Source organism: Thermobia domestica, chromosome 17 (genome assembly GCF_964235325.1).
Source record: "Thermobia domestica chromosome 17, izTheDome1.hap1.1, whole genome shotgun sequence".
Lineage (NCBI taxonomy): Eukaryota > Metazoa > Arthropoda > Insecta > Zygentoma > Lepismatidae > Thermobia > Thermobia domestica.
In genome coordinates, this window is record NC_137470.1 from 16625084 (window position 1) to 16652881 (window position 27798).

The 27798-nt window shown below is 36.7% G+C and overlaps 1 protein-coding gene across 3 annotated transcripts in view; it reads right to left on the reverse strand.

The window, feature by feature from the left end:
• The window catches only part of LOC145674564 (alpha-tubulin N-acetyltransferase 1-like), a 152827-nt gene that overhangs the window by 28019 nt on the left and 97010 nt on the right, over window positions 1-27798 (reverse strand). Inside the window, exon 8 of one of the 3 annotated variants that reach the window (XM_081744749.1) lies at window positions 11011-27025. The exons of the other annotated variants lie outside the window; for them this stretch is intronic. Within the exon in view, the coding sequence (XP_081600875.1) occupies window positions 26707-27025 (319 nt within the window). The 3' untranslated portion in view covers window positions 11011-26706. Of the gene's footprint in view, window positions 1-11010; window positions 27026-27798 lie in introns of those variants that run through there. 3 annotated transcript variants of the gene reach the window in all.

Consider the following 27798-nt stretch of genomic DNA (forward strand, 5'->3'; position numbering starts at 1 on the left):
CGCTTGACTGAAAGTCTATAATTTACCTTTAAAAAAATTAAAAGGGTTAATGTTAAATCAATAGCTTCCAGGGTGAATCATGACATATTCGATGCCGTGTAAGTCCAAATACACCTCCATTAGCACCTCTGGGAGTAGGATAACATACAAAATAGAAATCGATCAATATTGGTGTCGAAACGATAGTTTTCAGATCGCTAAGTTAACTGATGACAATTTCGATGCCGTTTATGTCCTTGTTCCGCCCTCCAATGGAATACGACCCCCTAGACCCGTACAGAGGGTGGAAAGAGGAGGGTGTAAAAATGTAAGTGATCGGTATTACTGTTGAATCCATAGTTTTCGGGGTCGATGGGACGAATAATAACACTTCCGATGCCGTTTAAGTGTATGTTTAGCCCCCATTAGTACCCATAAAAGTTGGAAGGGAGTGAAATGCAAAAATAATGGAAAACGACCGATATTAATGTCGAATCCATAGTTATCCGATATCGCTGAGATAAATAGTCACACCCTCGATGGCGTTAAAGTCCAAGTTCGGCCTCTATCGACATGGGGGAGTGAAAGGTTGAAAAATGTCTCAAATGATCCAGATTAGTGTTGACTCGATAGTTTTCGGGGTCCCTACTTTGGTGAAATTCCGATATGCTTTAAGTACAAGTTCTGTCTCCACTGAGAGTACAACTATCGCGCCTAAGAGGGCATGAGAAGTAGGAAACGTGTAAAAATAATAATAATAATAATAAAATGACCTATATATTAGTAGTGAATCAATTTGTTTCGGGGTCTCTGAAACAAATAGTGCCACAACCCCGATTCCATTTACGTCCATAGGGGTGAGAAAGGAGTGAAATGAAAAATAATCGAAAACGACCTATGTTAGTGGCGAATCCATAGTTTTTTTTGATGTCACTAAGATAAACAGTCACACACTTGATAGCATTAAAGTTCAAGTTCAGCGTGTATCGGCATCGGGCGTGTGAAGGGTTGAATTAGAAAATGAAATGAAATTTTTGAGTTTTACGTCCCACGGTTATGCCGGTTAGGCTAAAGGAGACGGTGATGATGAGAGATGAATGAAATGGTGGAATGAAGAAAGTGGGAGGAAACGGGAGAACCCCGAGAAAACCCACGCACACGGTGTTTGTCCATCACAAAGTTCATTTGGCGGGAGCAGGGTTTGAACCCAGGACTCCAAGCACCAGAGGTGAACGCTCTACCACTGAGCCACCGCGGCCCCTAGGGTTGAATTAGAATGTCTCAAATGACCCAGATTAGTGTCAAATCTAGTTTTCGAGGTTGCTAGGATTTTAGGTGTTAATCCCGGTAACATTTAAACCAAGTCTGCCCGTATTAAGTCCAAGTGCTCTTTTGTAGATGTACGCGGGGATTTATTTATTGCATATTTAGAAAAAAAATGCCTATGCGAGAATAAAGGTTGAAAACAGTTACAATTCAAGAGTTTATACATAGTTCATCACATGTAATCTTGAAGTATTTTAGCATAATCCAAATTATTGGGTCTGACAACACTGTACTTGTAAAACTCTCTTATTTCTAGAGCTTTTATATATTTTTCTTAGCTCCATGGATGTTACACCGTCAATTGTGTTCTTTGTTTGACCTTTATTCGCTCTTTGAAATTTCAATAGGAAGACAAAAATTACAAACTATGGTACTACACACATCTCATGCAGCTAAAAACCTACAAAAACATCCACAATCAGTGCAGGCTCTAACGTATGTGCAACACGTGCATTTGCACAGGGAGACAAGTTTCGATGGGCGGCAAAATCTGTCATAACTATATTATTTAAAATAAATATTTCTTGCTGCTAACACACTTCATGATGATGGTAGTTAAATTTACTAAGATGACCTTCTATTTAAATACTACATTCATAAATCATGTTTAGTTCACATTAGTTTGTCACATGGACAATGCTAAAGCAAATGGCGAAACAAATCCCAGTATGAATTGCTTGATTGTTGTCAAATACAAGAACTCAATTCTCGAACAGCATCGAACACCTGTTTTATTTAATTAGTTATCACAGTTTTGATATGAAAACTAGTCTTGTCTTTGTCACAAACAAATTCCTTATCATTGAAGGTGGAAACAAGTTTAATTTTTTAACAGATGTAGAACGAAAATCAAAAAATAAAGATAAAAGAGCTAATTGCACTGAAATTGCAAACTGTTATATTGAGATTAAAGCTCAATATTGAATTCTATAAAAAGGATTCTCATATTTCCTATGCAGGTGTGTTTACTTTATCTTTCATTAACATAATAGATTATTATTTCAAGAAATAAAAACAAGCAAAATGAGATTGCTTTGTAGCGTTTGGGTCTTTCGGAATGCGAGTGCACCTTCTCTCCCCTTCGTTGTTCAAGATAGGGTAGCATAGATAAAATCGTGGCTTTAAGATTGTTCTTTCTGGAGAAAGGGGACGGCAAATGACGTCATTGCACGGGGGCGGCAAATTGCCTAGGGCCGGCCCTATCTACAACCTACGTCCACCTTCTAGCACAAATTAAACACGTTCAAAAAAAAATTTTTTTTTTTAAACACTATTCCTCTGTTTCATTGTTTCCACTTAGCTTGCTGTAGGGTCAATTTATACGAAGTGGTCCAGAGGTGGTTGCTCGACCATCTCCGAAAATTATAAAAATTTGAGTGTGATGAACCCTGTGTATGAAAAGGTCAATAACATCATTCACGTTGTCGTATGTACAAGTGTTCCTGAATGACTGCCATCTTTCTTGTTAGTTGAGGGCCAATTTTTGCATTTGCAAGCGTTTATAAAAACTACAGTTGCTCAGGACGTACGAATCAGACGAACACCAAACAAAAACCACTGTTTAGAGGAGAGACTGAGGTACACGAAGAATATAAATTTTTGCGTCTAAATAAATATACATGGTTGCAAACCAATACATGAAATCACCAGAAAAACTACAGAAAATTACACTTTTAAACGTTCTGTATTTTGGAATGGCATAAAGTGGTAGGTTCATAAGTTTTGTGCTGAATACTATTGCACGTAAAGAGTCTGCAGAAATATCCACAGCTATGATTCTACTGGCACTGTAGATTTATGGGAGTTCGAAAGTTGAAGTTTGTCATTTTGATGGCATTTTTGGGGCGTAATATCTCAGGAGGGCAAAGTGCTAAAAATTGATGCTTATGTCACAAAGTAATTCTATGTATGAATCAACTATTGCAAAAAAAACATGACTGATATTACATGGAGAAAAAAGTGAGGACATGTTAAAAATGCGAAGAAGCAAGTGCGTGACGATGGTCGTAGCACGGGAAAATTTAAATGTTTGGATATCTTTAATGCTAGATCTCAACTACGCATGGTGCAGCAATTAGGTCCGCTTTTGTTTGTGTTCAATTGTGCAAAAGCTTGCAAGTGGCGTTTGTTCCATCTTTCTACCTCCATGATCATGTCTATATGGCAAGGGGGTTATCTCCTCCTTTCGTCCACGAAACACATCGTCGAGCTGGACCACGGTATTAAGGCATTCAATGTATCAGCAAAGTATCATTGAAATCCAATCACAGTTACGGAAGTTAATATTTTCACAAGGTTTCGTTGTGTAGGATAGATTAGCCTTTGGCTACCTGTGGACTCTGCCCACAGATCCCCACGTTTACTCGGCCTACGGCCTTGAACCTCTAAAATCCTACAATTCTACCAAATTTCAAGGTTTTTTTTTTTTTTTTTTCATATTTCAACTATGTAAAAGATAAGATTTTGTTTCAGAAGAAAACACCCATTTAAATAACGTGGGAATTACTTCATCCTCCAATAGATACCTTAAAAAAATATATTCATTTTGGCAATTTTTCTGTGGGTTAGTCCCGGAAGTATACAATCATGTCAAATTTCATCATTCTAATCCTGCCGGAAGTGCCTAAACATTTTGGGGTGTAGAAGATGTTCAATATAAATAACATTGGAAAGACTTCAGTTCCCCATAAAAACCTCTCTACGATTGAAATCTATTTTTGGTAATTTACTTAAGTAACGCTAACGGAAACGTACAAGCATATCGAATTTCAAGTTTTTATTCCAAGTACCTAAAATATGAAATTATAAGTCCAAAAAGAGAGCCATTTAAATAACAGAATTTCTTCATCCTCCCTTTAGACCCCCTAAAAAATTAAAAATATTAACTCTTGAGAATTTTCCTGACTGTTAGTACTTGAAAGCTAAAATCATGCTAAATTTCAACTTTCCACGTCAACCGGAAGTATCCCCTTTCTTTTATGTCAGTTCATGTATAGTTATGATGGATGTAACGCAACCTTGTGAACATGTTAACTTCCGTAACTGTGATTGGATTTCAATGATACTTTCCTGATACATTGAATGCCTTAATACCGCGGTCAAGTTCGAGGATGGGTGTCGTGGGTGTAAGGGGCAGATAAGCCCTTTACCATATAGATGTGGCAATGATCATGGAGCTAGAAAGATGGAACAAACGCCACTCACAAGCTTTTGCACAATTGAACACAAAAAAAGGCGGACCTAATTGCTGCACCATGCGTAGTTTGAGATCTAGCATATCCAAACATTTAAATTTTTTCGTGCTGCGACCAGCGTCACGCACGTGCTTCTTCGCATTTTTAACATGTCCTCACTTTTTTCTCCATGTAATATATCATGATTTTTTTTTTTTTTTTTGCAATAGTTTATTCATATATATGGGATTACTTTGTAACATAAGCATCAATTTTTAGCACTTTGCCCTCCTGAGATATTACGCCCCAAAAATGCCATCAAAATGACAAACTTCAACTTTCGAACTCCCATAAATCTACAGTGCCAGTAGTATCATAGCTGTGGATATTTCTGCAGACTCTTTACGTGCAATAGTATTCAGCACAAAACTTATGAACCTACCATTTTACGCCATTCCAAAATACAGAACGTTTAAAAGTGTAAATTTCTGTAGCTTTTCTGGTGATTTCATGTATTTGTTTGCAACCCTGCATATTTATTTAGACGCAAAAATTTATATTCTTCGTTCACTTCCGTCTCTCCTCTAAACAGTGGTTTTCGTTTGGTGTTCGTCTGATTAGTACGTCCTGAGCAACTGTAGTTTTCGTAAACGCTTGCAAATGCAAAAATTGGCCCACCACTGACAACAAAGATGGCCGCCGTTCAGGTACATATGACAATGTGAATGATGTTATTGGCCTTTTCATACACGCGGTTCGTCACACTCAAATTTTTATAATTTTCGGAGATGGTTGAGCAACCATTTTCACCATTTTTGGACCATTTCAGGTGGATTGACCCTGTAATATTTTGCACCATAAAAAAGAAAAAAAAATGGAGAGATTTAAACATTAAACACACTTGTTTCCAGTCACACACTTTACTCTACGCCAAATACTGGTACCATTCTTGTTAGACCCTTATCTTGTAATGTACCATGAGGTGTCGTCACATCGTCATACCTTTAGCAGGTCCTATCACCGAAACAAGGCCCCGGAGGTCAAAGATCATATGTTTTCGTCTCCTTTTTGCATCTAGCACCACCCCTCGCTTAGCATGGGCGTGAGTTTTAGACAACCCGATATATACAGGTTGTATCAGATAAAAATATCCATTGCTTATAAACTGTAAACGGCTGAAGATAAAAATATGAAGCAAAAAGTAAGACAAGGAAATGTTATAGGGCACATTGAATTTTGAAATTTTTTTTTTCCCCACAGAGTACCTTATTATGGGGCACTAGGAGGTCACTCAAAATTTTTTAACGGGAAGATATGTCATTTCTATATCATTACAAAGATCATGATCAAATAAACCACGCTTTTTGGTAATAGTTGTTTCTGTAAAGCAACGTTTATAAACATTGAGATTTTTCTTTTAAGGTATTACTCGTTAGTTTTACAACTTGTCTCAAAGTGCTACTTTTAAAACTTCTGATTTGTCTCCTTAGATACAATTAAGCGAAAAAATGTACATTTAGAGTAAAACATTTCAGTTTCGACGCAACCCATGCGATCATATTATTATTCAAGTATTGTGCCTGTTGGCAGGTCTTGGGACTAATGAGTATTTATTTATGTTCGGGCTTGGAAATGTTTCTTCCACGTTTCTCGATCTTCAGCTTCCTCTTTTAACTCCCAATGTTTTCTCCCATTTTTCAAATCATCGATCACTTGTGCTGTTCTTTCTATTCCTCACTTTCCGTCCATCTTTGTTTCTATGGCGGTATGAAGAAGACAATTTCTTCACAAAATGTGTCCAATCCAATTGGTCTACCTACGAAGGATGCTGGATAGAAGTGTCCTCTTCCCTCCTATCCGTTTTAAAACATATTTGTTTCTTGCTTTCTCTGTCCATTTTACCTTCTCCATCTTCCAACACCATATTTCGAAGCTCTCTAAATATTTCCTTTAACTTCCGTAATGTCCAAGTCTCTGAACCATACTCCGTATATAGCACTTGACCATTTCCTTCCTTAGTTCAATATTAAGCCTGCCAGTTAAGATGATCTTTTCTTGTTGAATAGAATCATATGTACAAAGTAAAGGTTAGTGGAGACATCTGGGTGCCGTCCATGTCTACTATTATTTTCCTCTTCTGTACTCGTATTTCACTTTCAATGTTTTACTATAGGTGATACCACACGATTACTATATCAGTTCGCAAAATTCACTTTTATACTGAACACCTGTGTGTAATAGTCTGAATTTTGCAATGCTGTTTCCTTTGGCTTCGCAGTCGTCCACTTATACCTTCTGGTATTAAATACTACTGTGCAAGAGTCCGCACTTCAGTAGTACACTTTCATAAACGGTGCCCGACACGGAAAAAAATACAAAAAATCTTTCTTTCTACATCGTATTTTCAATGACACATCAAATGACATATACTTTCGCATTTAAAATTTTCAACTGGCCCTCAGTCTCCATAATAGGGGGACCTTGACAAAAATCGTATCTCCACTCAATACGCCCTATGACATTTTCTTTTTCTTTTCATTTTGTTGTTTGATGATCATTTTACCCTCTGCTGTTTTATGGATTATAAGCACTAAATATGTTACTAACTACGCAAGGACTCACATTTAAATTATGGCCATTTCGGACCCCCCCCCTCCTACACACAAAGTTTTTCCTACAAAAGTTGTTTATCATCTTTTCAACAGTATATCAAATGGCATCATACTTTCCTATCTAAACATTTTGAAGTGAGCCCCAGTACCTCATAACAGCCCTGTGTTAAAAAAAAAAATCTTTAATGCGCCCTATGACGTTTCCCCCTCATTTTTTGTTTAATCTTCAGCCGTTTATAATTTAGAAGCACTTGCAACGAAGGAATCCAGAAGTGTGAATGAGGAAGAAAGATAAATTACTTACCAGCAAACAGTGAAAATAATCACGCAGTAAAACCCTTTCGTTTTACGCTTCATCAGACAGAATGAAAGCAATGAACAGAAAAAAAACTCTAAGAACAGAGAAAAAGCTATGAAGCATCCAGTTGAGCGCTATTTTCAAATGGAGAGTCATGCTTCACAGCAACTTTTTACTTTTCTCTGTACTTTCTGCCCTTCTATTTGATGAGTCCTTAGCGGAAGTGCTTAAAGTATACTTTTTTTTCTTCCCTGAAACATGTGATTATTGTTTTCTCCTGTTCTGGAAAGTAATTTTCATTTATATGTAGCACTCCTTTGTTCCAACTCGACATATTTTAAAGCATTCCCGAACTTTCTCTGCGTCACTTTAATTTCTCTGACCTTCCAGGTCAATGACAAACTCAACATTTATTTCATTTTTTTCTGACTGGGCAATGCTGGCAAAGTCATTCGTTTCAGTTAATATTACTCGATTTACTACTTCACTCAAATATTCGATACAACGCTGATCTTTTCTCTGTTTATGGTTTTTGACTATAGCCCAAACATTACATGAAAAATCATTTATAAATGAAACGATGATGATCCGGACAGATGTGTGTTGCATATCGTTGAAACGTGGATTGATGAATTGCAGAACGACTATTTACAAGAACGAAAGCTATGAAAAGGCGAAGTAATGTTGCATGTGTCAAACGCTGCATGTCCCAAAACTGCGAGTCAATGTGACCACGAGTTCTGTAAATAGACAGGGAGCCAGAGTCCCAAGGAGGCTAACGAGCGCCAGAACGAAGGAATACCATACTCCAGCGACCCTAAACTCTTAGTGAGAGCGGGTCTGAGGAAAAGTGAATGGGGAGTGACTAAACAGACTGCAAAATAGAGTTCAGTGAATAGACACCACAGAAAAAAGTTTAATATCACAAGGCAAGAGACACTATTTTGCATTTTTCTTTTCTTTGGGACATGAAAACCCATTCAATAACAACTAAAGCACAAACATCAGTCGAGGAGTGGTGCTTTTGGCTGATATTTTCGATGGGAAAGACTGTTTCTTTGATGCATCTACAGGATGTTTCAAAACAACACAAACTTTTGGGAGGTGATTCCTGACACCAGGATAAGACAAAAAGTATAGAACAGGCTGCGTGCACAAATTCTTCCTTTCGGAGTTATAGGCTGCCAAAAACATGAAAAATGAACTTTAAAGGTCGATAGCTTCAAAACTATCTTACCTACCATGGCCAGATCAAAACTTCACGTAAGAATTAATATGTGCGCTATCCAAAGTACAGGCTTCAAAATCCTAAGATACTCACACAACAATTTTTATAGAGGGAGTTTGGCTGCGGGCATATAGTTGAAGTACTCACCAACTACCTCTATAAAAATTGTTGCGGAAGTATCGCAAAGTTGTGAAACTTGGATAGGGCACATTCTAGTTCCTAAGTGAAGTCTCAACCCGACTACGGTATCTCTCTTAGGTTTGGAGCTATGGACCGTAAGTTCATTTTTTCATGTTTTCGGCATCCTATAACTCCGAAAGGAAGCAATTGTGCACCCAGGTTGGTCTATATTTTTGTCTTATCTTAGTGTGAGGAATCACCTCCCACACACTGTCGGTGTCGTTTTGAAATACCCTGTATAAGAGCAGGTAAAATTTAATCTACTTGAAATAAGTGTGTATTTCATTACACAGCACAGATATTTTCAGAACATCTGGTGCCTGCTGGATGTGGTCCAAATCCGTTATGTACTCCGTCTTCCATGTGTAGATAATCAAAGCTTTTTCCGCTCACTTTATTGGTTGTCAGTGAAAGAATCAGTGTGCTCCCTTCACCTTAAACCAGTATATTCTTTCCTTCAATGCCACTTTAAACATTATGTATACAGCGTGAGGCAGCTAAAAGTACCACCTGAAATAGCGAAGAAACTAGAAACACTAGCGATGTAAGGTTTGCGAGAAATAATAATAGCAGTTAGGAGCTCTTAAAATGGAGGTATGGGGTGGTTCGAAAAAGAACGACAAATGGGGCGTCTGGAGCAAAGTTATATTTTGTTAAATGGAACGATATACATTAACATGCATAATATAAAAGAGCACACGCAGAGAAAAAACGCCGTTGGTCCCATGTGTGTATTGCACATAGGGACGAAGAGATGGCCATGTGAATAGGTGTAAACAAAATAACAAGTGGCACACTTGACCGTCAGCATGTAAGACGTCTAAGGTGCCTGACAGAACTGTCTTGACGCAGAGCAAGTTTTGATTGCAGAGCTACGGGATCATGTTTGTTCATAGCAGGCAGTGGTAGTGGTAAAAGGGAAGAGTATGGTGTTGACAGACATAGAAAAAGCGGACATGATCCTGATTTATGAGGCATGCCGAAAGAATGCCTCAGAAGCCTAACGAGTGTACGCAGAGAGAGAGATCCGGACAGACGACAGCCATTTCGACGTCTGTTCGATAAGTTATTTAGTAAATTAAGAGAAACCGGAAGTGTAACACCACAACAACAAGTGCGGAACAAGCCAATTACAGGTAAGGCAGGTGCAACAAATGATTTCGCCGCTGTTGCTGGAATCCGCACATTAGCTCCCGTGAAATTGCCAGGGATGGTGGGATGAGTCAGAGAAGTGTATTACGCATTCTGCACACACACACACACACACACAAGTTTCACCCATATCATATTTCCCTCCATCAGGAACTGCACGGGAATAATTTTGTGGACTGTTCGTTTTGCACATGGATGTTAAGACACGACGCACCAGATTTCTTACATATCCTGTTCACCGACGAGGCAACTTTTACCAATCATGGAAATGTCAACCTAAGGAACATGCACTATTGGTCTGTGATAAACCACATTGGCTTCGCCAGGTGGAACGCCAGCACCCATGGAGTGTGAAAGTGTGGTATGGTATGGTGGGTGGAACATTTCATTGGCCCTTTTTTCATACAAGGGACACTGAATGCTGTTTTTACAACATGAACTGCATGTACTATTAGTGGACATACCACTTCAGACAAAGAGGGAAATTTGGTACCAACATGACGCGTGTCAGCTCTCAGTGCACGACGCGCTACAAGCGTTCTGTGTGCTTGATTCTCATAAAATGGCCACCAAGATCCCCAGACCTTACCCTCATGCGACTTCTTCCTCTGGGGTTTCATCAAAGATCGCGTATTTGTGCCGCTACTTGCTACAAATGTGGTTGAATTCCGTTAGTGCATCACTGCAGCTGTGGCCGATATCGACCCTCACACGTTAGGAAAAGTGTAGCAGAAACTTTATTATAGACTAGATATGTGGCATGTAAGTTGTGGATCGTAGTAAATTATGAATTTTGAAATGCCTGATTTACGAATTTCAGGAAACACAGCAGCACTTGGAAAAGTCGAGGTTTACACTTGGTGGCAGTTTCAATTGCACTATGTTTTTCTCAGGCTCACTCCCTCAGTGATTGAATAACAGCTTTGTCTTAACTACGTTTCGTTATCTCACATGGTTCTTCTATGGTGGGCTATAGGATGTTGAAAAAAAAAAAAAAATCCCTCGTAGAATAATATACTAAATTTTCAGTTCAGGGTTTTAAAAAGAAAGAAAAACAGTACATTAAATAATAAAGATTGTTCATTTGGCTGAAAACTAAAGTACAGATTTGTACAAGTACCAACAACAAGTAGACGCGAAAAGAAAATAAATTAGTAAAAATAAGTTACTCTACGATATTTTGATTAGTGTGTTTTCACAAAAGACACAGAATTAACAAAATTAAACAATTATTCACAGTCAACATTGAAAACTTTCCAATGTTATACATTGTCAATACGAAGATTTTACAATGAGATCACAAATATGTAGATGTATGCATCTTACGAACAGCTCTCAACTTCTTAGCACCTTGTTCAACGAAGGAAGAACTCATACCACTTTCCACGTATATAAATACTCATTAGAAAACTGCATATTATAGCACAACTTGTTCTTTTGGCAATACCAACAACCAATGCCTTTTCATCCTCAAAGAAGTGGTACCGATGTTTTCCATAAATACATCATTACAGCAATTTACACTTAACGTACTATACAACATAACAGTCGTACCTGGATCGGTTCTTGTTTCTGGTACAAACTGCAAAATGACAACATCGGGGCAGCCACATACTTGCAACGGTTAAATTCCTACTACCCTAATGAACAAAAAAATGAAGTGAAATCTAAGTTTTACGTCCCACGGTTATGCCGGTTAGGCTAAAGGAGACGGTGATGATGAGAGATGAGTGAAATGGTGGAATGATGAACGTGGGAGGAAACGGGAGAACCCCGAGAAAACCCACGAGCACGGTGTTTGTCCACCACAAAGTCCACACGGCGTGAGCTGGGAACGAAACCAGGACCCCAAGCACCGGAGGTGAACGCTCTACCACTGAGCCACCGCGCCCCCCCGCTAATGAACAACAGTGCAGAGGTTGTCCATAGAAGCAGAGATGACTTACATGAAGTTACTACAAGTTTTATACACGGTTCAGCGAAAAGAATCTGACGGTTTTTAAAAACTAATTGCGACCAGACTGATTATTTCACAAATGATCTTTTATTTCCCAATAGAACTAAGTTCCTAAGTTCGTTGATAAAATTGACTAGATGAATCGCTGTTTTTTATACATGAGGAAAAGAGGTGCCAGTACTTGATACCGTTGCGTACTGCCAGAAAATTAAAACACTGCCAACAACCAATTTGATTACCTTTTTTTTTCCGGTAAATTACCATAAAAATGTCTGTGTCGAAGAAAATTACTGAATTTCATCAAATCTTTCTGCAGTTATTGCTAAAAGAACAAGCGTGATAAGGGTATTTTTCGTAGCGACTGTACAATCTTCTGAAAGATCGTATCTTCAGCATTGTAACTAAAGTGATATGAACTCCCTGCAGGGTCTATACAAAATTAAGCATTTTAAATGCCTACTCAAGAGAAAGAGGAAGACAATATTAAAATGGAATCCACAGTTAAACACAATACTATACACAAAGAATATTTTCAGAATAATTACCTTTATCAAACGTCACTCAATGCAGCACTTGAGATTGGCTTATGACATTGACACGTATTTGGAAGCTACCTAACATTAATAATATATACTGCACATACCATATGGTAAAATCGTATTTTTTTTTTTTCACGCATATAGACCAATTACTGGTTTGTCGATAAGTTTTGTTAAGTAGTTTATTCAGTGGTGGCTCCTGAGGGAAGTCACAGGGGCAATAATCATACTTATATCACTAGAAACTAAGGAAAGAAAACCGATCTAATCAGTGATTGTTATTCTAATTGTTAACAAACGGTTTTGCACATATACATACATACATATCACACCACACAAGGTAGACAAAAGCAATTTTTTTTACTGCACACCACAAATGACAAGCAGGGACATACACAGCAACCTAATACAAGGCGTGTGACGTAATTACGTAGCATTGCGAATATCCAAGATAGATGGTTGTCAAAAACTATTGGCAAGACCTTAATCCAGCAATGGATCAACAATTGTTGATAATGGTATGTATACGTTTCAAATATAAATAACCCTCACGATTACACTCATGTAATCCCAGTTCTCATTTTTGATATCTGAGAAATCATATGTTTAACCCTTTAGCTGTAAGAATTTCTAGAAACAAAGTTAAACTAAAATTTACTGTTGCTGGGTATAACTGGGTAAAATTTACTGATATGTCTGAGTATAACAAACGGTTCTGTGAACTCGAAATATTTTAACAACTGGTTCTAGTGAACCGGCTGAATAGCACCACTGGATCTAAGGATCAGACAAGCTTTCTTCTCTCAGTTTACGGTGATAAAATTCTAACCGATGTGATAATGTCAAGAGCCGCAACTGAGTATCAATACTTGATATGTGGGTTTCTACGGCCGCCAGCTACGTTAGGTGAATATTAACCTTTGTGGGTACTCTATATCCAAATAATTAAGGACTAAATGAAAGATTCTTCGTAAATAATATAAACAGGTTTTCAACAACACGTGCAACTGGTTAAAAAGAAGAGACTTATAATGAGTTTTAGCGGAACCTAAGGTTAGAGAAGTACCCTGTAGCTCTTATGCTCTCTTCAGAGCCAATTTCCCACTTTCAGGAATGTCTTGAGAGAAAAAAAAAAAAAAATAGAATTCATAATTTACAATAATCAATATCTCATCGTAGACAACACATATTTCGAGAAGTTCTGACCCTACCTAAGTATATAAAACACCATTTTCGAATGTGATCCGAAAATGAAAATAGAATTGTCAAAAACAAACTTCTTAATATGAGTTCGGAAACAAACAATTCATTCTAACAACTGTTTTCGATAATATCCAAGTTCTTACATCTAAACTGTAGTAATACATTCGCTTAACCAAATATAAAAACAATTTCGCTTTTTTTAACTATCAATCACAACCTTAATATATTTTATGTAAACAAAAAAACAATTACATTTAAAAAAAAAAGCATATAAAAATAAATATTCAGTACTTTTAGTACAAAAGAAAACAGCTGAATATAGACAACAAACTAATCAAACAAAATACACGAAAATGATTGTTAGCATGTGATTAAAAAAGGTAAAATAAATATCCAAGAAGATACATCCAGAACTTAATTACAAAACATGACGACGGTATTTCACATTGTGGACGCCGGAACACTACTCAAGTGTGGAAGTTGTCACGTATTACACTTTTCTGAAACCATGTGAGAAATGGTTGACAGCTTTAATATTCAACTACATGGAGCAAAACTGGATTTTCTCCTTCCAAACAAGGACTGATGCCTAGCTTAGAAACTGTATTAGTAACACAAGATTCTTGGAGGAAAAAAAAAAGAAAGAAAGAAAAAAAAAGAAAAACAACAGGTTCCAACACCATCCAGTCTTCGTATTTTGTCATAAACACAATGCAATTAAAAACACAAGCCAAAGTGACAGGCGAAAATTTTTCCTATACTGGGATGCATTCCATCACTACTGAAACCAAATATGTTTTCTTTCTTTAATAGAAATCAATTGTAATTAACAGCAGTATTGAGCAAACCGATGGTGAAATGTTCATACAATTCGCTTTTATTTGCTCAATGAACGTTCATTACATTTTAAAGTTAAGTGGGGAACAAGAGTTTTAGGAAAACCAAAAGCTGGATCAAAAGATTGCAATCTTGGTCACTAACACACACACATACAAATAAAATAAAAGTTCAGAGCACCGGATCCCAGGCTATGGATTCGATGTATTGTGGTACACAATCCAAACTTCGAAACCCCAAGGCGATCTACCGTGCCAATTTTGTATTATGGGCGAAAAACGTACGCGCTGTCTTACGTACCAAAATTCGCTTAAGTTTTTCGTCCATAAAAAATATTGACACGATAGATCGTCTTGGAGTTTCGAAGTTCGGATTGTGTATCAAAATGAATCGAATCCATATTTTGGTGTCCGGTGCACAGAACTTTGTGTATGTAGGGGGGGGGGGGTCATTAGTTTTTTTGGATCAGGGGCCACAAAATTTTTGAACGTCCCCTAAATAGAGTTTTCGTATTTTCTTCGGAATAAGCACATTATATTGAGTTAAGTGACAGTTTCGGTTTGGCTACACTATATCTATCTATCTATCTATCTATATATATATATATATACGTAGTTTCTCCAGATATAAGGCCTACAAGAATATTTTTGATTGAAATATATTGGATCTTTTGATCCAAAAACCAGAATTTTAAAATATTTCAATGCACGTCTTGAATGCAAACCAGATATGTAGAGTTTACAACGAAAAACCTAATGATTTTACAGGTACGATTTCTTTAGTAATAATAATAATAATACTAATAATAATAATTTATGCTTGGTAGGTTAATCAAGAACCCGTCTGGCACTAGAGTTCCACTCGGAAACAATACACGCCATAGAAAACCATACAGCATGAACCATTTATCCAGATACGCCTTTATAACTAATGGGTAAAAACCAGTGAAGGTGTGTACCGTGCTAATATCGGCAAAGGTACATTGTTTAGCATACTCCGCAATACTACCAGGTTAACAATTTTGCCAATTCAACAAAGTTATATTTTATCAAATGGTACTGGGTCAGATTATTAAAACATTACACATTTACATGTCAAACTCGAACTTACAATATATATTTTTTAATTCAGTGTTGCAAACTAAGAATGCCACAATATCACATAAGTAAATGATGGGGTAGTTGATTAGCTATGGTGTAAATACACCGTGCACTGAAAATAAAGGATCAATTTTCTCTGCAATAGGGAAACTTTCTAGTTTAACCCTGTTTTGTACTTCGTGAACAAGGCTGTACACGGGAACAAGAAGCCTGGAAGTGCAGTGGTGATTATGGAATTGAAGTGAGGTAGATCGTAGTATTTCTGAGCATGTTCGCAGATTGTCCATCTCATATGGCTTCGATACTCTATAGGGACGTTAAGCTCCACGCAATTTTAGTGATAAACTTCTACCTGAGGGTAAATGAGTATTTATCATATTGTATACTGATTAGAATGTGTGTTTTCAAAGGAATATGAGTGGCCAATTCTTGTTAGCAATAGTTTTTGGCATGTGTGTGTGTGTCGTGTGTACATAGTGTGATGTGCAAGATGGCTTGGCACAGTACCTATGAGCATTCCTTTGGTTTTCAGTAACGAGCAGCGTCCTTCATTGCCATTCGAAATGGTAGACAGCATGGAACCACCTGCTGTGCGGGTACATTGCCCGGAATGTTCTCCCGAGAATGGCGTTTCAAAGGATGAAATTCTGGAAGAGCTTGACCACTGTCCAGCTTCGCAATACTATATCGAACAGTACACGAGCAAAGAAAAATCCGATATTAATTCTAATATACTGTCATCGTGCACACAACATGCAGGTGACCAGTGTAGTTCAGCCAATTTTAATTCTCCAGGAACAGAGTCACGCAAACCTGACTTAAGTTCCTTAATCATTCTCTGTGGTAAGAGTAGTAACTTTGGTGTATGTGCATAACGCAGTCGCAAGTAGAACGAACTAGCTTTTTTTTCAGCTGCAAAGTACGTCATTGCGTTATGACAGACCATGATTTAATGACGTTACAAAGTATTTTTGAGTTGAAAGTAAGTAAAATGTCTGTTACTACTCTTTCGTGTTTCCTTCTTTCGCTATGTTCAACCTTTAAACTTAAGTGAGTTTTAACGTTACTTTAAGAAAGAAAGAAAGATGCCAATTGTATCCAGGATATTTTCTTAAAATAGTTTTTTTTAGATATCTTTTTCCTTCTTTTCTTTTCTTCGTGTAATTCGAGATACTCAGAAATTAGTTGTAAAGAAGCAATCAAGTACAGTGTGTCCACATAAACACTCCTCGATTTTATTTAGTTATAAAATGAAAACCTTGGGTAATATGTTCATTTTTTGGGTAGACGTGTAACAACTCAGTTTCATGTGATAAATGTTCATTACAGGCACTCAATGTGTGCCGGACCTGTCACACGGCAAACATCTAGGCGATAATCGAGCTCATTCCATACTCTGAACAGCATATCCGGCGTGATTGTGTTTAGAGCTTCTGTGATTCTGTCTTGCAGAATTTCCATGGATACAGGTAGGGGAAGTAGGTGCCTTCAACAAGATCGAGAACCACCGCTCCGGCATCGTAATATCCGTAACTTTCTCAATGAAGTCCTGCCAAACAGATGGATTGGTCGTGCTGGACTCAATGACTAAGTCTTCACTGGCCTTCTAGGTCACTGGACCTTACTGCTTGTGATTTTTTCTTGTGGGGGTATATCAAAGATATAGTGAGGAAATTGAAATTCTGCAGGACAATCACACAAGCTGTAAACACAATCACGCCGGATATGCTTTCCAGAGTATGAAATGGGCTCTATTAACGCCTAGATGTTTGCCGTGTGACCTGTAATGAACTTTTATCACATAAAACTTTACAAGTTGTTACACGTCTACCTGAAAAATAAACACAATATTACCCAAGGTTTTCATTTTATAACTAAATAAACTTGAGGAGTTTGTTGTGAAAACACTACATTATAAAATTTAACGAAAGTACAAATTTTAAGGAAGTCAGTTGCAATCAAGCATACTCAAGTTTACCAAACACAATAGAGTTTAACACAAGCAGACATATTCAGAAAGGAAGTCGCAAATGTGCAATCAAGTACAAGAAAGTTTAGCGAAAGTGGCAGCTGAGCAGTGGGTTAGTGAAAATAAGTGGCAAAGGAGCAATTAATTACTATAAACTTCAACCGGCTGTGATGCTTGTTAGGTTTTGAAGTTCTCTGAGTATAATACGAAGTGCTTTGTAGGATACCCCTAAAACTTGTTCTGCTAAAGAACTGGAACCGTAGTATGCTCACAACTACTGTGCGTTGAGCTCGCATCCTGCATGACAATGCTCCAGTCCACACGGTAATTATTGTGAAGGCTGCAGCACATAATTTGGTGTGTACGGAGGGTGATAATCTGGGCTATAGGGTGAGTTCTGAATCTCAAAAGTGCAGTCTCTTTTTCCTCTTAAGGAATCAAAATTCATGAGCGTATTTTAGGAGGCAAAAATTCGCCTGTCACTTTGACTTTACCTGTCACAAACGGCCACATCTGAAGACAATAAAAAAAAAGCCTACTCACAATTTTTAGATATTACAAAAATAAGAAGTATAATTAAAAATACATTCGTATACAGAAGCAATTATAAACATTATTCGAAATAACATTCACAAATATATTGTAAACACAACAAAAAACGAAAATTATGCCAAACATCATAATATTTTGAACATAGAGAAACATAAATCTTTAAATTACGGGATTTTTCATTTAAAGTACAACTTCAATGGTTTACTTCTCGAATACAAATACTGATTCAATTACAAGGGAAAACACAACATAATGTGTATAAAACTATTCTATCTGTATTATATACAGTAAAATCCATGTAATGTCATGTTTTGATATCAAAACTTACACTAGGTGAATGTTCTGCTGTTTAATTCTTGACTATTTGAATACAGAAGACAATGAAATTGTTTCATCAAACAGAATATAACCATTTAACGCGTTAATTTAAACAAATGTATTACCATATCTTCACATTCGAAAACTTGAAACAACCAGGATAAATATACCTAACATACTTGTTGAAGTAACAAATCCAGGGTGTTCCAGCAGAAAAGCACATTTCATTGCGATATTTACGAATAGTTTAGCTTCCGTTTGGACATATTGAGATCTTAATTCCTGCTCTTTATATTCAGGATGCGGAAAAAGTCCCGGAACGGTCCAATATCTTCCAAAATATACAGATCAGCAACACACCAAACCACGTGTTAAATAGATTTGAAAAAGCTATCCAATAATACCAAACGCAACTACTATCCCCACCCATTTCGGGGGTACGGGGGTAACTTTAAAATTTTAAATGGGAATCCCCATTTCTTATTGCACATTTAGATTCTCCAGAAAAAAGGGACAGTGATTTGACCCAGAATTGAAAACTGCTTTCACGCATGGCGCTTGAATCTACACACAAAAAGAGAGGGTACCAAAACGTTATGAAAATGCGAATTGTCAGTCCAGGACTATAACCATAGGGTTAGCGTACTGAACTACGGAGTCAGAGTTCCTGAGTTCGATTCCCGTTCAAGGTAAATTTCTTCTTATTTCCCCAAATAATAAGTCCATACGTTTTAACTTCAATTAGTACTTTATTCAAGTTACATAAATACAAATTTCGATAATTGCTTTGCAAATAGCTTTATGAAATGGATCTTAGTAATAGGGTTATAAGGGTTAGAGTTTATAGGGTTATTTACAACAAAAACTATTTTTGTCGCAATTTGTATTTTCTTGGAAGTTAATAAATTATAGACAAATACATTATTTTATCGAAGTTAAAATGAATTCATTATTTGGGTACAAAAAAAAGTTACTGTGCAAAGGAATCGAACTCAGAACCTCGGACTCCGCAGTCCAGTACGGTAACTATGGCCACAGAGTACAGGACTGACAATTCGCATTTCAATAACGTGTTGGTACCGTACTTTTTTGTGTGTCGATTCAAACGATATCCGTGAAGGTTCTGTTTTCAATTCTGGGTCAAATCACTGGAGAATCCAAATGTGCAATAAGAAATTGGGATTCTTATTTAAAATTCTAAGTTACCCTCGTACCCCCGAAAGGGGTGAGGATAAGGGGTTGCGTTTGGTATCATTTGATAGCTTTCTCAAATCTACTTAAAGTGTTTTCGTGTTTTGCTGATGTGTATATTTTGCGAGATATTGGACCGTTCTGGGACTTCTCCCGCACCCTCTATGTATTTTCTATACAGTAGAACTAGGAATTTAAAATATTGAAACTAGGACAACTGTTGGGCCACATCTGAAGAACAGTTTATGAAAGCAACTTTTGGTACTTGTGGACCGGCAAAAAACTGAAATCGTGATGCTTTTGAGCATTTATTTTCCTACTTACAGTTTCGAAATGGAATACATTCAAAAACTGTTCTTTTAACTAGAACACCCTGTAGAAAACAACGTTAGAGTAAATCCAGAGAAGTTGTTGCAGAGAAAGAAAAAAAAGAAAGGCATATAGGGCCTTAAGTTTATCGAAAACTCGAAAAAGCTAGTTTCAAAAGGGAGAATTAAGTACAGGGCTAGCATAAATGATTCATTTATTTTGAAAAGGCTATATATTTTCAAAAATATTACAGGTACACACATCAAAGATATGACAAGAACCACACACTCACTAAGTTTATACACCTTCTACAAATATTCAATGCGTGCCTCTATGGTGACACGACACACGTCCCGACGATACTCGAGCTCATTCTATACATTTTGTAGCATGATCCTGTCAATTGTCTGCACTGCAGCACTGATGCGTTCTTCGAGCTCGACTAAGGATTGCGGTAGTGGGGGTACGTAAATAAGGCCCTTAACGTACCCCCACAGAAAGAAGTCGCTGGGTGTTAAATCAGGAGATCTGGGAGGCCAGGGGATCAAAGCTAGGTCATTCTCACCAATATACCCAATCCAGCGACGCGGAAGTTCATCGTTTAGGTAGCCACGAACTGGGATCCACACAATACGAACTTGAGTTTGTGGTTCTTTTTCATGTATCTTTCGTGTGTGTAAGCGTAATACTTTTGAAAATACAGCCTTTTCACAACGAATGAATCGTTTATGCTAACCCTACATTATGAAGTTTTTTTTTAAAAATGGAAATTTTCAAATAGATAGCTACAAAGATTACGAAAGTAGAAATTTCAGAAAGTTATTTGCAAAAGACTAACTAAGAATCATTATTAACAAGTTAAAACTTCACGTTATCACCTATACTATTATGACGTGCCTTTTCCAACATTAAATAAACTCTTACTTAATCCTATCATTACAAAAGATACATAAATTAAATTGGTAAATTTTGCATAACAAACTATAAGAGACTGGAAACTCCATTTGTGAATGACTAATCTTGTATAAATATTTAAGGGCTGGGGAAAGAAACAATATAATTTTCGCATGAATCTAGTATAAGTTAATTCTTATAAAATAGGACATTAATTATTTATTCAGTTGATATACCCTGTTCAAAGACAATGGGACACTTGAATGAATTATTTTACCAGTTCACCAACTAAGTATGCAACGATCTTGAAAGAAGCGGTTTTGTACAGTCAACATCAAAGTGTATGCCCCACTAACGACACCAGCTTTAATTACTTCGGGGGAAGGGGGCAAAAGAAAGGACCAAGTTGTTTTTTTTTTGGGTGGGGGGGGAGGCAGTTATTTTAGTGCATGGAAAAGGACTATTTTGAGGGGAAATCGTTCCCTTGTCCCCTTTAGCGTCATCACTGTTATAACCACCCCCTATGTATTTGTTTATCAGTAACTCACGAAACAAATTGGTAAATGTGATTACATTATTCTTTGCAGACGGTATGTAATTCTGAGAGTTACTCTTTGTGGACCATCCAAGATACTAAAGGTACGAAGTTGAAATAATTAGCTTTCAGGTCTCGAATGCCGTATCGTCGATGTGCGGAAAAACTAGGCAAAAGGAGAAAGAGATAACCAATCCCAGTCAGTCATTGTGATTTAGAACAACCACTACAAAGAATTACTACGGACATATCTGAGAAATGATTACATACTATAATCATATTTGCGGTAACTTTCTTAATCAGGTTAAGAATAATGCTTGAAGAACTTTCGGGTAATTAATTTACGGTTTCAGCAAACTCTGAGCTATTGCGAAACAATGTTAAACGTATCCAGAGATTCAAGCGAATTTAATGATAAAAGTGGAGATTTTTCGGTAAAGAAGTACGTAAATCTTTTCTAGCAATTTTCTTGTTTTCGGATCAGTATTATTTAATTCTTTATATGTAGTTAAAAATTTTGCCTGATTAAATTCTTCAGATCGAGTCAAATCCTCTGGCGTTTACTAAGCTTTTTCAAAAAGTACATAAATTACTGGTTCGTTTTTGAAAAAATTTTTAGAAACTTCTCAAAATGTAATGACACAATATTGGAAAATAAAACTGGATAAGAGTTCTCAGTATCTCTTACACCCTGCTATCCATTTATACAGATCGTTTTGTCCTAATGTTTGGTCTTGTTTGGAAAGTTGAGATTTTTACAACCCTTTCAGAAGATGAAATCAAGGTCAACCACCGTGTTTGAGAGAGAGATAAAGAGAGAAAGAAAGAGAGAAAGAAAGAAAGAGAGAGAGAGAGAGAGAGAGAGAGAGAGAGAGAAAACAGTGAACTCTAAAAAAATAATATTTGCAAGTATCTGTTTCTTATTGGAAAGTAGGACAACTTGAATCTCTCTGGTATCGCTAACACCAGACAATCGTGACACTGCGATACCCCTACTTCTCTAAACTGCGAAAGTTTTTCGTAATGCTCGCAGCTACGCAGGCCCATGGCCAGGGAGGGGCTAGAGGGAGCACTGCCCCTTCTAAAAAAATAACTGAAGAATTTTCAAACTGACTCAAAACCAATGAAATTTTTGCAACTATATTTACCAAATTAAATTCGACAGTTCTACTCATTTCTGTGTAAAAGTACGTTTCGGGCTAGATGCACCCAACATCTTCCATTGCCTTTACCCATTTCAAGAATGTCAAATCGTACCCTATTATTGCAACCATGACAAGCATCCAAGGACATAGGGACACTTCCAAACAGTATTAAAAGTAAACTGTAGTGTATCTTATATTGGAAGGTAGAAAATTGAGTGCGAACATTGAATAAAACCTGTACTTCTATTTTGTATTGATATAACCTAAAGTTGGTGTAATATAATTTTGTTCTAATGTTTAAAAAATAAATACTTCAATTTTAATTCTTAATATGAAATAAAATGCCTCGCAAAGAGTCTGTATTAAGCACACAAAAATGGAACAAAAATTTACTGTTTCCGTAATTGAAAAATAAATACAGATTCTATAAATAACCAGTTGAGAATGCTCCAAGAGCATTGCCAGAACAAACTTAAAAAGAATGAAGGGTACCTGTCATTTTTCTTAGATGTAAATCTTTTTATCCGCACCTTCTCTTCCTCGCAAAAATTAGCAAAATATCATATCTCCATTATTTACAGTTATCGAGATATGGCTGCTTAAATATCTAGAAATTCGAACGTTTTTGGCCAATATCTGGGGAACGGTGGCCAGTTGGCCAGTAGACAGTTAATCAGTGGTCACCGGTTACTATCTGGTACAAAATGTTCACCATCCTCTTACGTATTGATAACCACCAATATGATCTGTGTGTGACTTACGGTTCCCGAGATATGGCTCCTTAAATCTCCCGAAATCGGAACTATCTTTTGACCAATATCACAGAAACGATAAGTCAGGGAGAGATGGTATTGGTATTAGTCAATCCCTAATAGAATGCTAAACATTTTTGTACCGATATTAATCGATGGCCACTGGCCAACTGGCCATTAGCCAAACCAGTGGCCAGTTGCACAGTGGAAACTGGTTACTATTTGGTACCAAAATATTTATTATTATTTTAGATATTGATCAATACCAATATGATCTCTATGACTTACGGTTCCAGAGGTATGGCTCCTTAAATCTCTGGAAATCAGCCATTTTTTGGCCAAGATCTCGGGAACGGTAAGAGTGACGCGAAAAATTTAATCACTTTCTCTGATATTTTTGATGCTCTATCGAATGCAGAGTTCAAAATTGAAAAAAATCGTAAACAACAGACAGGACAGACACACAGAGAATTCAGTAACAAAATTTGTAAGTTCTTTGACAAATGTAAAATTTTATGGTGTTCTTTGATGTCTTTGTCACTGCTTTCTGTCTTCATTTCTGCCCCCTTCCCCTCCTAATCAATCAGGCTGGCAACGGGCCTGCAGCTACGTAACGTTCAAAATGACTGACAGTGACTGCTGGACGTACGTACCTCGCTAATTATTTTTTACTTCTTTATTCGTCGATATTTAGAAGCTAAGTGTCTATTTCAGCGTTTCCCAACCGGTGTGCCGCGGCACACTGGTATGCCGCGAATGGGCCGCTGGTGTGCCGCGAGGAAATCGTAACAAATCACTAATTCTATAGGAACCAAATTGCAAGACATAGGGGAAAATATATATTTGTATTTCACATTACTACTATAAATTTACAATTTTAAGTTTCATTCTGTGTTACTTTTCTGTACATTTTTAATGTTGAAAAACGAATTTATCATTGTCATGACCATTATTGCTTCTTTATTGTTGCAGACTATTTCGTAACTTGAAATTTAACATATCATTCAATAAATTCAACAAAGCAAACATGCATACAAAATACCTACATTTGTGTTTTTAAAGTATAGGAGATTTGTTTATTTGTTCGTTATTTAGTGACCTTCCCTTTAAGTTAAAGGTTAGATACAGTTTTCGAAAGAGAAAGTGGATTTTTAAAAACCCGAGTCCTATATTTCATAGCAATTGTTTTCTATTTTAAAATTAGAATGAAAAATAAGCATAATGATTTACCACGGGGGAAAATTGTAAATTTATAGTAGAGGTTCATAGTAATGTGAAATACAAATATATATTTTCCCCTATGTCTTGCAATTTGGTTCCTATAGAATTAGTAATTTGTTTCGATTTCCTCGCGGCACACCGGTTGGGAAACGCTAATATATATATATATATATATATAGGCCCCATATATATATAATATGGGTGTGCCGCGGGAATTCAAGTTGCACCTGTAGTGTGCCGCAAGTTGAAAAAGGTTGGGAAACGCTGGTCTATTTAGTGCTCTCAGTTGAGTGTGTGTGTTTCGTACACGAACAAGTACATTTTGTTTTGGTCTGTACGTACACACATGGGGTGGATGTAAGTTTTGATGGCGACTGTACCATATACTTCTATTTGCCGATCATGGTATATCGACTTTAAACTTGAGATTCTAAAAAATCTAACAACACCCAACTTCAATTTGACTGCATCATACAGCTACATTTCTTACATTGTTAAAAAGAGGTTGTCTTATATAGGCACTTGCTGATTGTGTAAACAGAAATATACCTGAGATATTCTGTTTGTGGTCCTCTTGTTATAGATCACTTGAATATTTAGCACACTTCAGCAAAAGCCAGTATTTTCAACAACGTTCCAGTAGGAAATAATCAGTTTTCGAAACATGGAAAAATAATTTATGTTACTTTGTAGCCAAGAAATCCTGAACTATCAGATATGGGATTTTCTCTAAAATTAAATATTATAGTATAATAGCACAACAGAAGGAGAAATACCGAATGTTTGCAAAATGATGGTCGAAACTTGAATGAGTTGTACCCAGGTACACTCATGTCCAAAATTATTGTCGCATGTCTATAAATATGTTGTTGTAGGAATATAATTTGATAACGAATTCCCCCGGTATTTCTTATAATGTTAGTAGTGTGTAATCGGCAAAGACATGTATGTGGCAAATTGCATGTCAAAAGAGCAGTAAATAAGAACAATAAAACGAAAATAGAACTTTCTTGTCCATTTACATTTTGTTTTACTCATTCTCATTTTCGTATTTATAATTCTTTTCCTACAAAATTTACCACAAATATATATTTGCCAATTATACACGCAGTATCAGTATTAAAAATAGCCTGCAAAATCATTATCAAATTATATTCTTACAAGAAGGCAGTTATAGATATGGGACAATCATTTGGGACATGAGTGTGCATGTTGAAACTAAGAAAATGAACCGAGGCAAAGAAATCAAGGATTCTGACATGGGAATGTTGGACATCTTGACTTAATACACATCTACTGTTTGACAAACTAACATCAAAAGCAAGGATGGAATACTATATAATGAAAACGACACTATACTTAGCCAGAAATCCAATGTTCAAATTCACAACTGAGCATCAGTTATAATTTCGACGATGCAAACAATCCATTAACACTGGAGTGCGTCACAGGATTCCCTTTCACAGCCTGGTTAACTTTGAATATCGCATTTCTCTCTAGACAAGTTGTAGTTACTACTGTAATTTACTGCTACGTCTAGTCTATCACCGTTAGTTTTGTAGACAAAAGGTATTTTAAAAATCTAGTTATTCAATTTGCCTATGCTAATATTTCTGAAATTAGTTATTTGATTACTATGTTAAGATATTTTTCGTTAATATTGGAACGTTATACTCTCGCTTCAATTTTCGACTACCATCTTAATATCAGCACATCATAAAATAATATTTTATAAATGTGTACATCTACATTATGCATTGTAACAAAATAATTTCTGCATTAGTGCAAAACATGGCGCAAAAATTTACTCTCGAATTAGCTCATGATTAATAATACATTTACATTATTTTAAGCCTCCTCGGTTTTCTTTTCTCTAAAAAGAAAAAAAAGTTTCCCCAGCCCTCTAGTGCACGATACAACAATATAAAACATACTTAATATATGCACACATATACTTAATATATACAAGTGACAAATAAATAAATTTGTTATCAGTGGGCATGTGATACATTGTCTTAAGAAAAAGAGTATGCGATTTCACATGTACATATAATAGCAATTCAATCTACACCATGATTTACATCATTTTCTAATTCATTAAGCACGTGCGTAAAGATCTAGAAAATACCGATCAACAGTTACACAAGAGATCTTTTTGTCATATGAAATCGTATACTTTTTTTTCGTAAGACAGTGTGTCAGACACGCACAAATACCAAAGTTACTCTTACGTAATCTACCACAGAGGATGATGATGAAACTTCAAATCAAGTTTGCCTGCAGCTGCTTCTGGAGAGTGGAAATTAGTTGAACAAAATTGGTCACCTGTATCTTGTCTGCATGATGACGGAATATTAGAATTAATGTCGGATTCCTCTTTGCTCATATACTGTTGATCGACACAGTATTCCGAAGCTGGACAGTGGTTAAGCTTTTCCAGAATTTCATCCTTCGAAACGCCATTCTCGAGAGAACAGTTCGAGAAATGTACCCGCATAGCAGGTGGCTCCATGCTGTCTACCAGTTCGAACGGTGATGGAGGATGCTGCTCATCACTGAAAACCAAAGGAATGCTCATAGGTACTTTGCCAAGCCATCTTGCACAACACACTACGTGCACACGAGGTTTAAGGACGGGGGAACGGAGGAATAATGCACACATACGAAAAACTATCGCTAACAAGAACTGGCCACTCACATTTCCTTGAAAGCACACATTCTAATCAGTATACATAGGTAGTAAGTACTCATTTACCCTCAGGTAGAAGTTTATCACTAAAATTGCTTGAAGCTTAACGTCTCTACAGAGTATCGAAGCGATATACGATGTGGACGGTCTAACGACATACTACAACTCATCTCACGTCAGTCAATCACGAATGCACTTCGAAGCTTCTGGCTCCCTTGTACAGCCTTGTTAATGAAGTTCATCGTTTTCAGGACGGACAGGGGTTTCAAGAAAATCTTAGATCTTTACGTTGACGGCCCTAGTACCCCTTTTGTCACAGGAACAAGAACTATACCTATGGAATAGATTCTAACGAGCTAACTTTTGTGTCTCCCATGCCAAACCCGTAGACTTTATTTAAAAAAAAAAAAAAAAAAAATCCGATTTTTTTGTTTTTGGAAATTTGTGAGAGGCTGGCAATACTTACTAGTCGTACGCAGGAAAATATGTTTTCACGTGTACGTCAGACATTCAGTACAATCATGTAAAAAAACACGAAAGGCGAAAGTTCAATACTAAGTTATGAACGTGTTTCCTATGAGAATCACTCTTTACATATTTTCCGAAATATATTTTGCTTTAACCTAACATTGGCAGTCC